This window comes from Euleptes europaea, chromosome 4 (genome assembly GCF_029931775.1).
Source record: "Euleptes europaea isolate rEulEur1 chromosome 4, rEulEur1.hap1, whole genome shotgun sequence".
In the NCBI taxonomy this organism is placed as follows: Eukaryota; Metazoa; Chordata; class Lepidosauria; order Squamata; family Sphaerodactylidae; genus Euleptes; species Euleptes europaea.
Genome location: NC_079315.1, coordinates 37070008 through 37086152, shown reverse-complemented (window position 1 = coordinate 37086152; position 16145 = coordinate 37070008). Strand labels below are relative to the sequence as shown.

The 16145-nt window shown below is 41.6% G+C and overlaps 1 protein-coding gene across 1 annotated transcript in view; it reads right to left on the bottom strand.

The window, feature by feature from the left end:
- Positions 1 to 1442: 1442 nt before the first annotated feature.
- HAUS6 (HAUS augmin like complex subunit 6) overlaps positions 1443 to 16145 on the bottom strand; it is a 69343-nt gene continuing 54640 nt past the window's right edge. Inside the window, exons 17-18 of the mRNA XM_056848073.1 lie at positions 3537 to 3716; positions 1443 to 1591 (exon numbers count right to left, since the gene is read on the bottom strand). Of these exons, the coding sequence (XP_056704051.1) occupies positions 1566 to 1591; positions 3537 to 3716 (206 nt within the window). The 3' untranslated portion in view covers positions 1443 to 1565. The remainder of the gene's footprint in view (positions 1592 to 3536; positions 3717 to 16145) is intronic.

Here is a 16145-nt window from a genome sequence, read left to right as displayed (position 1 = left end):
CAGGGTGGTCATTCGAAGTCTGGATCCACCCCCATGCCTTGCCAAATGCTCCTTTTCTGTTATAATTAACAAAGCTGTCGCCTTTTTCAACCCATCTCTGTGTATGTGTGATTGTTTATTATATAATTTTCCCTTCAAAACTGCAACTGCCCCTAGGACAGCAAATGAAAGGCCTACAGTTAGTCCCTGGGCTTTGGAAAGAGAGACTGTTCATCAAAATTTTATCAGGATTTCACTGGTCATCTGACAAAAAACAAGCAAGCAACAATACGTTGTTTAAATGCTGTCCCAAGAACAGTATCTGCTATCATTAACCCTTCCCATCTTAAAGAATGTTCCTGGAGGTCACAGACAGGCCACCAATCATGGAACAGCAGGGAAGAAGCCAAGGCCAACTTTTAAATAACTTTTATGTATGCTCAAGACATACTTTATCCCTAAACTTACATAATGTTCAGGCCAGAGATTGTCACAATTACCTTGGCTGTTGAGAAGTTTAGGAAATTGGCTAATCCTACTTGTAAAATCTAGCTACATACATACAATTGTTACTTTTGTAAACAAAATCAGGAAGGTGAACTGCAGTGCTGACAATGGTGAATGCACAATTTAAACAGGGATTCAGTAGTTTTCAGAGTGTGTTCTGTGGAACCGATGAGATAATTCTTCAATACGATCAGTAATGGCTGCACACACTATTTCTGACATTGGATTTGGAAGCATCACAATAACAATTTCCAACTAAAAGCTGCCTCCTCAGATAGGATCTGGTTGTTCATCTGTTCCATAATGCATGCATGATAAATGCAGGTCCCGTCAGTAGAGCACAGTGTAGATGCCCCTTCCCTTCTGTCAGATAAAGCAGAGGGGAATCTACATTCCAATTTACTTTCATTACTTCTAGGGTCAGTTCAGGCTTGATTTGATCTAAAACCCACTGATATGTTTTTTTGGAGGTCCAGGGTATCCGTAACACTCCCCTCCAACACCACATTTCAAAGGAATCTACTTTCTTCCTATCAGCTTTCTTCATTAACCAGCTCTCACACCCATACATAGTAATAGGGAATACGATGGCATGAATTAACCTGATCTTGGTTGCCAGTGACACATCCTTACACTTAACAATCTTTTCTAGCTCCTTCATGGCTGCCTGGTGTATTACAAGTGTCTTACAAGTCCTACCTATTCCAATCCCCAAAGAGGTGCTCTAACAAGCCTTCCATGGGAAACAGTGACAGTGACAATAAAAAATGTTAGCCTTGGCTATAAATACACACTGTTCTTTCTCATCAGACTTTGTGTTTTTATCCTATCAAGGATTGCCCAAGACTGTCTTTGCTCTTATAGAAAAAGGATTAAAAGAAGTTCATTGTAAAAGCATCTACCTTTGTATGTAGGTATTGTGGTCATCTTCTCATCAGAGGCATAGTTTTGTCCCTGGGGCACACAAGGAGCCACCCGGTTAATAGGGTAAGCATTGTAGTCTTGCTTGTATGTGGACAATGTGTCCATATTTTCATTATTCCTAATATATTGGTCTGGAGGTCTCAGTTTTATAGGTTTCACTTCATGAGGGACGTAATCTCTCCTGTGAAAAACAACATCAATATTAATGGTCATCTAGGAAGGACACAGTTGAAGCACAAAAAGAGGTATTAATGTAGGGGATGCAACCAGGGTCTTCTGTAAGCTGGCAGAGGAATAGGTGATTTAGATGGTAAAAGAACAAGAACAAATGCAGGTGATCTAGTGGTAAAAGAACAAGAAAAAATGGCCAGCTTCTTCAAAGCAATACCAATTGGCCCTGTCCCTATAGTAATTTTACAGTCCCCTGATGAAGAACTAATTGTTCAGAACACTGGGATCTATATACATTAGATTAAATAATTGCTAATTTGTTTTTTTGTATCCTGTTACCTGATACTGCCCTTGGTGGTGTGCTTTAGTAAAACAACCTCCCAAACCTTGTGCAGAGAATTATTGTATTACTTCCATCATTTAGATGGAGCTTTAGAGTGTGTCTCCCCATAAACGTTTACAGCATTGAAGGGGAAACAATGAGAAAGAACAGAGAAGAGAGGACAGGGGAGATATAAAGACCAAGGGAATGATATGAACATTCAAGAACATTCTTCATGTTTTATGGCTTTATTTCAAGGGCTCCCACCTGAAAGAGGCCAGCTCAGTTTGGCATGTGCCATGTGTTGAAGAACTGGGAAGGCTGTCACTAACTTTAATTTGCTGGACACTTGATAGTGATAATAGTTTCCATATTCTTATCAAGCTGAAGGATACCAAACCACAGTGGAGCATTGTTCGTCTCAGATATGGATCTAGCACTTTTAGAAGTCTTGAAATAGATGAGTTTCTCACCTTTCAGAAGCTTTGCTGTGTTGCTTACTGGCACTGCCAGAAGAGGCAACCATGTTCTGGCAGCTTCTTTCTTTTTTAGTTTACTTCATGGTTTCTGCTTCTCCTGGGACTTGTTCCATGTGGGGAGGAAGGGACAGAGTCTATGAAGAGTCATTACGTGCTCTTCTGATTACTAGTAGAGTCGGCCAAGAAGGAAGGAGTGACAGAATTTTTACAGCCAGGTGCTTGCACCTGGGGAATTTTTCTGGGAACATTCAATGCCCTGTGGTTTGAGGCGCATGGCATGTGATGAGCTGCGGTGGCTCACTGTATTGCTGCTATTGCTTGATGCTTTGGCATTAAGTTTTTTTAATCCCGTTTTATTTAGTAAGTGAATTATTTTGATTCTTGCTTGTAGAGAATAAATAAGATTGCACTCTTGAGCACAGTAGCTCCACAGCCAATGTCGCAAGGACACCATTTCAGATTCTAGCTGGGTGGATAACAATAGTGTAGAACCAGTGATGAAGTGAAAGAAAGGTTTTTCACATAACAGTCTGAAGATACTAAACACGCATAAATGGAAAATAGGATCACAGTGGTAAAATCGACCCTAATCTACAAGCATTCCCCCTGAGGTGCACATAAACCCCATGTGCATGCAAGTGTACAAGTATAGGGCTCTTTTTAGGTTGCCACCTGGCTTGAAGAATGTCCTTTCCCTTTACTAGAGACTTAATGGGATGTTTCTTACCAGATTATGTTATTTACCACCATGCTATGAAAAGCTTCAACTGTCCTTTTCTACTCATTTCACATCCACATCTTTTAAGAAAAGGATGCTTTTGGGACCCTACTTCCTGTGATTCCTAAGTGAATTCCTGCTGGGAGAAAGGTAGGCTAAAATGGCATGAATTCTTGCATAAACAAATAAATAAATAAATAGAGGAGTCTATGTATACAACCTATGCACACCTCACAGTGAATGCATATGTCAGTGGATAAGGTCATGACTGTGATCCTGTTCCCCTCCTATGTACCTTAAGTAGCCACAGTTAGATAACAAATCCCACAACTGTTTCCCACTTAAGATTCCAAGATTCCCACACAAAGGTGACTTCCCTTGAGGCTGTCCTGGCACTGTGCAGCCCACAGATCACTCTCTCCTTCTATTTTCTTACCTGGCAGTTGAGATGCCTTCCATGGACACTGGCTGCTTAATATATTCTGATTTGGGTTTACATGATTCCCTGGGTTGAAAACTGGAGTAAAGTGGGTATTTTTCTGCATACTCAGAAAGGAGACATGGCTTCTCAGTCTGTTCATAGGGCCTTGTTGGGAGATGTGGGCAATGGTGGTATCTATGGAAAGAAAGACAGGTGGATATTAGCTGTAAACAAGACCAGTTCTCCCTGTCCCTGTTTGCCAGGGATAATCATTTTTGTTATATGCCCCTGGTAATTCATGGTCCCTGTATTGTCTCAATTTTTGCCTTTTTGGAGTTGCTTTGTTACTGTGAGTTGTTCAGGTTTCATTCTTCAAGATTGGTTCCTCCCTCCAGGGCTTCCAAAAGTGACATTTCTAAGGAATGGGTGAGGACTGCTAGGGTTGTCAATTCTGGGTTGGGAAAAGAAAGCTGCAAATGAACTTTACTTCTTCAAAACTTAGGGAATGTCTGCAGGAAAAAATCTGGCCTTCCTGTATTAAATTCAGCAACCCATGCTACTGACCTCTTCCTTTTTATGTAGAAATTCCAACCCTCTTTCACAATATAATTCTGGAATGTCTCCAGATTACATCAGTGGGAATATTGTGGAACGTTCCTGGAGGATAAAAGTATTTTGTCTTGGCCTCCTGAGTAGGATTGTGTATATCAATATACCCAAACCAAAAATAAACCAGAAATTAGCCGTTCCAGCAATATTCGGGTTTTGGGTAGACCGAATACCAAAATCTGGGAATCTGACCGAAGCCAAATAGGTGATTCCCAAAAAAGCCAAATAAACATTTTCAGGTTCAGCTATTTGCCTTTGCTCAGATGCATGGCTCTGTGCTTTCTCCCATTTTTCTATATTTTGACTGGTTTTGTTAGAGCCCCATAGTTGGGGCCCTTTTGAGACAGGGGTCGTGTAAGCAGAGCCAACTTGGTTTGACAACTGTTCAGTGGGTTGATCTGCAATTCTGCAACAAGCATAAGGGTTATTTAAAAGATGGGGCTCACTCAGTCCTGTCCAAAGGGATATACCCTCCAACTATAAAAACACTACTTCTACAGCTACTTATTGGGCTTTTGAAGAAGACTGCTCACCCACGCGGATAAGCTCCTTCACAAGAGCTGCCTTGGTCATGACTTCGGCTGGCTCCGATATTCCCTCCCCCCAAAAAAAACCTGCTCTCAAACTGAAGGTCACCCCGAGTAGAGGTTTCGTTTCCCTGTGACCATCTCTTAAAATCAGATTTTTGATTACTATAATAAAGGACTGTTTACAGGATGACATTTTCCACCAAAAGAAATGTTTTCTGTGTCTTATTTTTCTTGCATTTAAGCCATTTTCAGTTTGGAAGCCACTTTGTATGGACATCATGCTATGTACCCCAGATATGAAGGGAGCCCCCAGACTTTGAGGCGCCAGCCTGCCAACTGGCTCTTTCCGCCAGTCCTCGGCAATGTTGATCTTCTGAACCTGAAAACCGATGGACAGCTCAGCTTGCAAATGCCTGGAGGATGGGGGCGCCCCCTTTGCTGGCCCATAAAATTGGACCCCCTGTCTCAAAGTTCACCAAATTTTGGTAACCATCTAAGGAGAGTCCCTTGCAGCCATGCTGCACATTTGGGGACGCTACTTCCAAAAATGCCCCCACAGGAGCTTCAAAAAAATCCCCTTAGACTATAATGGACCTGATTTTTTTTTTTGTAAACCCGGAAATAAAGCCAAAATATCCCTTTACTGGTATGGGTATTCAGCTTATTCTTGGTTTACCGAAAAAATCAGGACCAATAAACCCAAACCCGAAATGTAATGATTTTTTTCTTTTGCACAACCCTACTCCTGATTTCATCTTAATTCACATAATAATGCACATACATTATATTCCGTTCGCTGGAAGTTGCATCATGACACTCCTTGCGTTTTGAAGCTTCACAACAATGAATGCAAAATATAGGGGAATGGCTGATGGAAACTGGGCCTTGTTTGAGCTCTACCTTCAATTCTTGACATGGAAATGAAGAATTTCTAGGAACAATTTGTCTCTTTTGGTTGCAAAGTTATAAGGAGAAAAGGTACTGGGTGCACATTTATCATCATAGCATCTCTAAACCAAAAAGGGCTTGATGCGTTTTTTAAAAAGCTAGAATTAAGACATGGTTGCAAAAGATTGTTATAACACTATAATACTATAGCAATTTTTTAAAGCCTGAAAAAAGTCTCCCAGTGGCATGAGGAAATGGCAGCCACAGAAGGCTCACTTTCTGAGGCAAACTTCTGTCTGCATGTTCCATTGCCAAAAAGAGCTATACAGAGAATTGTCTTCGAGTGGAAGCAACCATGCTTCACTGATAGTTCTCAGCACACAGATCTAGGAACCACTGGATATAGGCCAAATTTTCTTTGTGACCCTCAGGGTTAGCAAATTAAAAGCTTGAAATCAGTATGTGTTTTTTAAAGTGTTTAGTATTGGCTGGATTGTGCCAAGAGGGGTAGGGGACAAAGAAATAAAGAAAGGAAGAATAGGAAAAAATGCATCAAGTTGCTATTAAAACCACAGAAACAAGGCCATTATTAGAGCAACAATAATTCAATCACTGTACAAACTTCATCCAGCAAACAAAATAAAAAAGTCATTTGTTTCTTATAGGTCAATATATCCTATGAAATCACAAATATCATTTTTTTTTGGGTTGCTTTACGAGCCGTAAAATGGGTAAGAACTGTCTTTTGATCTCTTGGTCATAAAATATGTAACACAACCACCTGTTTAGCTGGGCCAATCTTGTGGACCCACGGGCAAGCGGCTCCAAGGGAAGGAGAAATGCTTCAAGTAAACACGCATACACATGCTCTTTGGGTGAAAATGGCCACAGTTTTTATTGATCACAACAGAATGGAGCATTGGCGGAAAAACATGGGGGCGGATCCAAGATATCAAGTCACCACCCTGTAACTTGATACACGTATCGAAAGCATCGATAAACAGCCCAACCACCAGTGGGCACAGCACCGGAGTAGCACTTATGAGGCCCCACCAGGACGGGCATCTCTGTGTGGAGCCAGTGCCACCTGGGATTGGAGCACCCACTGCAGGCCCCCTAGCTGGGCATCGTTGCTGTACTCCATCCCAAGACCCCTTATGGGGGTCCCCATAAACGGGAAGGAAAAGCACATCTTCCCTTCTTGGATCAGACCCCATGGAAAAAACCGCCAGAACAAACTGTGACGAAGAAAGCGAACAACATAACCAGAAACAGGGAGGGTGGGCGGGTAACCTTGCCGTCCCGTCGCGAAGAGGACGGCAGCTGGGCTGCGCCGGCTTAAATAGGTGCAGGGAGGGGTGACGTAGGACACCCCACCCGCTTTTGGAAAGGGAGGGGGAGAAACCGTGAGGCAAGCCTGGCCTCGCGACACGGCGGCAGCCCCACCCAGAGAGGCTAACTCCCCTTCCCATGTATCCTGCCCGGTAAGTCCACAAGGGTGGGACCTGATTATTCAGGTCCCCCTTTTTTACTATTACACTCAGACCTACAACAACCAACTTCCAAATTCCTAAATTCAGGACTCCTTGATTTTTGTCAAGCAATTGATTTCCACTGACTTAGTCTCCTAGTAAGTTGTACTGAAGCTGTGATGGAAACAGGCAAACTTTACTTGTAATGTGGCAGGCTGGTATTAAATATAGCTACATATATGATAGTAAAAGATGTATTCTTACAAACACTCACTAAACAAAGAAAATAGTAGCTGATGCTATCAACCCACTTCACAGAGAATCTTTAAGCCAATAACAATTAGGACCTTCTGTGGTTAAAAGTTTGGCTGCAGTGTGTTGTATATCTTCAAACAGTTTTACGGTGTGACGTTAACATCCCCTGGGGCCCACAGTGCAATGATGTGCTGGCTCAAACACATGCCACACCAAGTTGAAACAAGCCTTTCTGTAACACCTAGAGCTGCAGAAGTTTCTTTATGATTCATGCATGACAGTGTGGATGAAAGACCATTCATTTCATGAGTTGAATGTGATGAGTGCTAGCCTGCTTTCTTTATGACGCTTGACTTAACATTGTCAAAAATCACCCAACCCCACCCCCAGTAATTCAAACTGAATAGGATAGATTGCTGTATGCTCTGTCAGATTCCTGGCTCAAATTGCCAACTAGTGTGACTAGATGAAGTATCAATAGCTTCAATTGCACAAGAAAAGAATGGCCATGTATGCAAGGTTCATTTGCTTTCTTAAACACTCAGCCCCTTTGCATTGTGGAGAGGCAGGGTCTCAGGAGCATCCATGTTAAAAGTATCTTGTGTGAACTGAGAAAAGCACATTCCTAAGGCCTCAGCCTCAATATTTAAGGATATCACCATGAGCCCAAGGGTCTGAACTGAGCAAATTATAAGAAAATTAAAAGACATGAAATATTCAGATTTCTCTGTTGGATGCACTAATACTAGGATTTCTCTATGTTGGATGCACATCCTTGTAAGTATATTTATTTAGGCATTTATACCCTACTTTTCTTTCCACTAGGTACCTAAAGTGACTTAAGAAAATACCAAAATATAATTTCAATAAACAAAATACTGTTTAAATTTAATTTGTTTTGTTTTTGTTGATCTGTTTATTCATTCTACTGGCTTGGAGTGTTTTATCGACTTTTTAAAAGTATGATTTGTTTTACTGATTCATTTTATTGTCATGATTGGTTTTGTTTTATAGTTTTAGTTGTGAGTAGGGTTGCCAGGTCCCTCCTCCCCACCGGAGGGAGGTTTTGGGGGTGGAGCCTGAGGAGGGTGGGGTTTGGGGAGGGGAGGGACTTCAATGCCATAGAGTCCAATGGCCAAAGCAGCCATTTTCTCCAGGGGAACTAATCTCTATTGGCTGGAGATCGGTTGTAATAGCAGGAGATCTCCAGCTAGTACCTGGAGGTTGGCGACCCTAATCGGTGGGAGGTCAGTTGTAATAGCGGGGGATCTCTAGCCACCACCTGGAGGTTGGCAACCCTAGTTGTGAGCCACCTTGAGGAGGTATGGAGAGACAGCATGTAATTCTTTATAACAAACTGACAAACAGGAAAAACAAAATTTCTTCTTTAAGGAAAGCTGTATGTTATCCTCACAACAAATTGCTTAAAGATCAGAGTCCAGAATGGTAGCCATATTAATCAAGGCTAGAAGAAGAGTTGGTTTGTATACCCTGCTTTTTCTCTATGTAAGGAGTCTCGAAGCCGTTTACAATTGCCTTGCCTTCCTCTGCCCCACAACATGTACCTTGTAAGGTACATGGAGCTGAGAGAGTTCTGAGAGAACTAAGACTATCCCAAGGTCACCCAGCAGGCGTTATGTGGAGAAGTGGGAAATCAAACCTGGTTCTCCAGATTAGAGTCTGCCGCTCTTAAACACCACACCATGCTGGCTAAAGGTCTCCAATACTTTCCCTCGGCAATTAGATATGGCACAGTAGCCCAATACCAGGCTCCACAGGCAAAGAATTGAGTAGGGAGAAAACAGGACGGCAAATGCTTCTCCCTCCCTTGTCAAGGTTTGGGCAGCAAAGTCTCCAGACAAGCTAGCTGATGATGATCTGATGTCACTTAGGACCACTCCACCTCTTGTCTAGTAGGGGGCTGCAGACCACAAGCCACAGGGTGTGTCGGAGCACAAAAAGAGGTGGGGAGATCCTCAGCCAGTTGACTCAACCATCTGACTAAGTATTCCAATTATTTCCGTTCCTCATAAATGCATGCTTTTTGTACACATATAGAGGAAGCTGTGGGTGGGTTCATGTACAAACAAAAAGATGAATCTGTTCTGATTTTGCCAATTTCCCCTTTCAACTGAAGCCTTTGCACCATATTAAATACTGGCTGCAGAGGATTCCCTAAATTCAGGAATGACATTCCAGGAGACAGAAAGTTCTGTGGTGGAAAGAGGGAGCAGGATATTGCCCCCATGCATAAGAAAGAACCCTGCTCAGAGCCTTTGGGTCCAAGTCACAGAATAAGGACCACATGAAAGGAAGTGGTTTAAACTTGTCATGTATTTAACATCCTTATCAGAGAGAAGTCTTTTGTTTGTCCGCTCTGCTGGCAACAGAGAGAATTACTTCAGAGGAAGACAGCTCTCCATTTCTCATCAGGGCCTCACTATGTATTGTGAAGTCTATGCTTGTTGGTGGATGACATGATGACTTTGTATCAGATGTTACTTAGGTGGCTACATATAATTTTCACAATGGAGCCAACAGCAGCTCCATCTTGATTTTAAAATGTGAAATCTGTATGGGGTAGGAAGGCTGAAGCCACTTTCCCCTACACACATCATGAGGAAAAATAGGACACTTCGCATCCGGGAGGCACAAAACTCCAATAATGCATCAGGTACAAAGCCCTCAGGTCACCAACAAACAGTAGGACTTTCTAACATGTAGCAAAACCCTCGGTTGCCTGCCATGAAAAAAGTGCCAGTCTTCACATCCCTGTTTTGTATTGATGCAACTTTGAGGTTCTTCAGCCGCCTTAGGTGGAAAGACAAAGCTGCAAATTTAGCTAAATAAAATATCTACTACACCTCAAACAGAGGAAACATCCAACTAGTTTTCCAACAAAAATTGAATACGGAGAAGCACACTGCACTTTTTCATTCTGGCAGGTTAGAAACAATGGAGGCTACATTCGACAATTCTATAGCAATACACAGATGATAGCTTAGAGAGATAATACAAGGAGGAAAAAGCATACATGTGTAATGCATCAAGATGTATCATAGAAGAATACTGGCTGTGGTGATATTAAGAAAGTGAAAACAGATTGCTAATAAGGGCATACGGAAATGACAGTACTTTTCTTGCTGGTAGTGAGTGGTTTTGAAATAAAATGTAAAGGTGCCATTTTAAAAAAAAAACCTCTTTTGGGAATGCAGAAGTTAGAAGTCTTTACGCATATGATTATATGAGAGACTTTAATCCAAAATCTTTTCAAGGTTGGCTGCAATTCTTACAAAGCTCAGAAACTTTTTCTAAATGTCATGGCTTTAATGATGCACTCCGGATGAATGTGAAAACACAGGCCAACACTTACATGCACAGATGAATATAAGTTGCCCATGAAAACCAGTATTCTTTCTCACGCAGTCAATATAACAGATCACAAACCCTCTGTGGTGACTGGGGAGGTGGGAGGGGGGACTTTTAATTTTACTTGTCCCACACATTGACCACATTACCACTATGAGGAGAATGAAGTCTTTTACATTTCTGCATATCACCTTTGTTTTCCTCTCCCACTACTTCCACATACCTTAACACACACACTAGAAGTTTGGTTTTTGCTAGGCATAAGTTAGAAAGAAACTGAGACCAAGGGATAACAAGGACCAAACATAAACATGCTTATTAAACAGTTCAATGTTGAAAAAGATGATATGAATATTTAATTGAACATTTGTTATGCAGCGACACCTTATTGTTTTCTTTAGAGTTACTGTAATGAAAGGAGCTCGCTATGCTAGTTCTCTCCCTTAATAGGATTCAGATACCCCATTTCTGTTTATCTAGCCTCCATGCCCTGTCCTGGATAGCCCAGGCTGGCTCAACATTGTCAGATTTCAGAAGCTAAGCAGGATCATCCCTGATTAGCACTTGGATGAGAAACCACCATGGAAGTCCAGGGTTGCTATGCAGAGGAAGGCAATGACAGGCCACCCATTTGCCTCTTGCCCTGAAAATTCGACAGGGTTACGATAAGTTGCCTGTGACTTGACAGCACTTTTCACCACCAGCCTCCATTCTAAGCTAGCACTAAGCTTCATGTTATGAAGCCAGTGTTTGTGTTGGAGGTGGGGCAGTGACATGAGGACTTTGCATTGCATGTGGTATGGTGACTTTGTGCCTCCCAGGTGCATGCTGACCCTTTTCTGCTTGCAGCCATGGCACGCAGGGAGCCAGCATGGTGCAATGATTAATGTCAGACTAATATCTGAGAGTCACAGCTCTGAATCCCTGCTCTGCCATAGAAGCTCACTGTGTGACTTTGGGCCAGTTACACATTCTCTCAGCCTTTGTTGTGAGGATAAAATGGAGCAAGGAGAGGATGTTGTAAGCTGGTTTGGGGAGAAAAGTGGAACATAAATTGAATAAAGGCAATAATAATAAAAAGAAGTGGATTCAGCCTCTCCTACCTATACTGTTTTCATTTCGTCAAACTCCTTTGTGGAGCTGCTTATCAACCCCATTGCAAAAATCACATTCTTTACATGGCTCTGTGTAATTTTGCTCAACCAACTCAGAATCAACAGCGGCTTCATGGCAGTAGTTTGAGGTGATGGAAATGGAATGGGAGTGGGGAAGGCTGGAACCGCTTTTTCCCCATACACCATTGTCAGGAGCAGAAAAGGAATAAGGATATGCAGGAAAGGCCAATTAAAGTGGGTTAAATCATCTACTATGTGAACAATCAGAAGAGATGCACTGCATCCTTCTGTTATATACGCATATGAAACTCACTGTAAACCTCGGAGATAAAAACCACTCTCTTGGCAAACTGTAACAAGGCACCAGCTCCACCGCTGACCAGCGTTCCATATGCTGTGCAGATTTACTTCCCTCACGGAAGTAAAATCACATCAGTTACCTGATGACTTTACGATTTTCTTAGTATTAAACGTTAGCCCTTTTATACAGAACTATTTTTACACTCATCATAGATTTTAATAATTTTACATAAAGGAATTTAATTATTTCTCCATACCCATTCATTGGGGTTGCCAATTGCCAGGGGGGCTAGACCTCTATTACAATTGATCTCCAGACTGCAGAGATGTTTCCCTGGAGAAAATGGTTGCTTCACCTCCTGCTATCAGCAGCCCCACATCCCTGTTTAGCTCCCTCCCTAACCCAAAACCCACTCTCCCCAGGCTCCGCCCCCAAAGCAACAGGAATGTCCCAACTTGGAGTTGGCAACCCCGGTAACCACAGGCAGAAAACAGTGACGGTCTCAGCCACCTGTCAAACTTCTGTTCTTACACCTAAGCACCAAGCCTCCTTCACAATTGCATATCTGCGTTCATTAGCTCTGAAACAGCTTGTCCAACAATAGCTTCTGAAGCAGGGTAAATTCGTAAGCAGAATGAGACCATTTTCCGGGGTTTTTTTTTTGGGGGGGGTAAATTTTTATAATGTTTTATAGAATGCCTAATATCAGGATAGAGCTGCTTATACTTTACAGAATAGCAGCAACTCAAATACATTTAGTAATTGATTATATTTAGCATTGCTCCAGTGCTTTCAGTGTTTAAAGTGCTTTACATACATTATCTTGTTATGATCCTTACCAATGACAATAACCCTGTAAAGTAGGGCAGAATTATTGCTTTTTTGGTGTTTTAACACTATAGAGCTATATCAACAGCCACTTCTTAAAAATTGGCAAAAAGCCCACTGATGTTGGTGTTGGGGGCAACTCGAGGGCTTGAGGGACCGGGGGGAGGGGATTGCATCAATGTGGGTGGGGAGGTCAAAAATCTGCACCTTTCTATCCTCAAAGTGATCAAAGCCACTTTGGGTACAATCTTTCCAGGAATATTATACCAAAGCAGGTTTGGGGAAAAATTCAACATAGCAGCAGAAAACTCAAATCAAGATGATGTAGTGCAGAAGCATTTCCCCATCCAATCCCCCACCCCCACAGTTTGGGAGGCAAGATGGACCTAAACTGGGTGGAAGGAACTATTGTTTTCACTGCTAACTTTTGTGATTTTAAAATATATATAAATATATATAATAGCTGAATTGTTTTTTAAAAAAAACCAAGGCTTAGAAATGCCAAGAACTCTGATTGGATCTGCATGCTGTGATAGAGTCATCACAAGGTAATGAGGTTGAAGCAGAGTCATCACAAGATAAGCTTCTTGACTGTCAGTTCTCAGGGTCAGTTCTCTGCAATGAGATCACTACATTTCTAGAGTCATCCTGTCTGCCACATTATTCACTCTTGTTTTTCTAAGGCTATAATCCTAAGTATGCTTATGTCAGCTGGCAAAACATGCCCCTTTTCAAAGTATCCTCTTTGTCCTATTTCTGGCACCTGTAATTTAGCCACAAAAGAACTTAAGAATTTATGCTGAAAGTCAATGAAATAACCAATCATATACTGGAGTTGTTGTGTGGTGACGTCAAAGAGAATGTGCTGTGTTCCAGAATGCTGCTGGCTCAAATCCTGTTTTCATTTTCCATTTTTTTTTCCAATTCATGAATACACACACTCTCCTGTATAGATGGCTTCAGTTGCAAAGCTTCCTAGACAATTCAATGAATCATACATTCTGGAATCCTCAAGGTTCCTGTATGCTTGTACAATCAAAGTGAAGGGTTTCAATCAAACCAACAGGGTCACTTCGTGATTTAAACTACATCTGGATTCCTGTCTTTGCCCTGCATGCAAGACTTCTGCTTTACATGCAAGATTCATTGTGTACTGCATTTAATTCAAGATTTGCTGTTGAAGTTTTGATCAACTCTGTACACATGACTTTTCACATTCGGTTTCGTATGTTTATTCTACGCGCAAGATTGTCTTTAATTCTCTGTGTAGTTTTTTGTTATATGTTATATAATTTGTTAAAGTTATATGATTTTTTGTTGCAGTATGTTCTTTGGCATATTTTGTTTTGGCTATTCATCAGTACATTCAGTTGTGTGCAGTGGGGTGTGTCATTATGTATAGGAATGCAGTACAATCACATAAATGGTAACCGGAAACCAAAGTTGCTTCCTGCTGAAACATGGATGGCCCATGCTAGCTTGATCTTGTCAGATCTCAGAAGCTAAACAGGGTTGTCCCTGGTTAGTACTTGGATGGGAGACCACCAAGGAAGTCTAGGATCACTATGCAGAGAAAAGCAATGGCAAACCACCTCTGTTAGTCTCTTGCCTTGAAAACCCTACTGGGTCGCAATCAGTCAGCTGCGACTTGATGGTACTGTACACACAACAGGTTTACTTTACACAGTATTTTATGGAATTTAATATTTGATCTACTGGTACATTTAAAAATTAAGAAATGTCCAGCAGTTTACCATTACAACATTCAGATGTGGTGAACTGGTTAGCATTTAGTCTCCAAATAATAATAGCAGCCCACACATTTAAAGGGAAAAAATTACAGATGATAACCTAAAAACAAAGCAGCATGAAACATTTGCAAATCTTTCAGCTTTAGTTTTACTTTATTACTTCAAAGCTGCTGTTTGACGATCTTATCTGGATCAGGACGGGGTGCTGCGATAGAGGGTGTTTGTACCATTGCTTGCCCCACAGCAGAAACAATAGAAATCCTGTATTGAGCCCCCCACCGGGACTAAAAGCAGCTTCAGAGAGTGGGTCAAACTAGACAGAGATCATGGCTCTCCCAATGTGATTTTAAGATGAATTACAGTTGTGCCGGACCCGCATTAGGAAGGAAAAGTTGCCCAAACCACATCTCTGGATGAGACACAGGAGAGTTTTCCTTATAAGCTGGGTGCTAGAACAGTCTTATTGAGAAAAGTGCAGTTATCAAGACCCCAAATATCAAATAAATGGGTAAAACCTAATATTTCCTTTGGTGAAAGTCAATCTAAGAAAGAAGCTTCGCAAAGGAAGGATGACAGGGATCAAAAAGAGTTTCTGAGGCCTAACACAGCTTTTCTAATCTAGAAGCAGGCCAGTGATGTTCAGCTGGTAGAAGGCAGAGTTTGTAAAGGAAAGATGTGCTTTTATTGAAGCTGATGCAGAAAGAGATATACACAACACTAAAGAGGACTAAATAATGGGAAAGGTTTTACAATGAAGCCTGCTCAACTGATCAGCTCTTGCCTCAATTAGGATTCATGGATTTTATAAAACTAATTTTGAACTTCCTTCCGGTATTAGCATATACCTAACTGTCAGGTATCTGAAGAAGTGAGCTGCTATTCATGAAAGCTCATCCCCTCCTAAAAATCTTGTTAGTCTTTAAGGTGTTACTGGACTCTTGCTCTTTTCTGCTGTTAGACAGACAGACTAACACTGCTACCCATTGTTAACCTAACCATGCCACTTTTCGTTAGTCTTTTCTCTATTGCTATCTGTGCTCACATGAAACTCAGACTTGTCTACACAGTGCAGCAGGGAAATAAAGAGGACATCCTAGCATGTCATAATTCCAGAAGGGTAGCCATGTCTGTCATAACAAAATTTCATATAAGCCCAGTAGCACCAAACGTATCCAGCAAACCACTTTATTTCAGCACCAGCTTTCATGAGTTAGCGCTAACTTCTTCGGACACACAGATGTCACATTTCATTCATTGGCAACTAAAATGTTGGCATGGCAATGCAGCCAAAAAAAGAAAAAAGAGAAAGGCTCAAATCCAACTGAACTGAAAGCTGTTTTGCAACTAAACAGAACTGATCATTGTTTATTCTGGGCAATACTGACTGCAGGGGGGAAGAAGAAGAGTTGGTTTTTTTATGCCAACTTTCTCTACCACTTAAGGAAGAATCAATCACCTTCCCTTCCCCTCCCCAAAACAGACACCCTGTGAGGTAGGTGGGGCTGA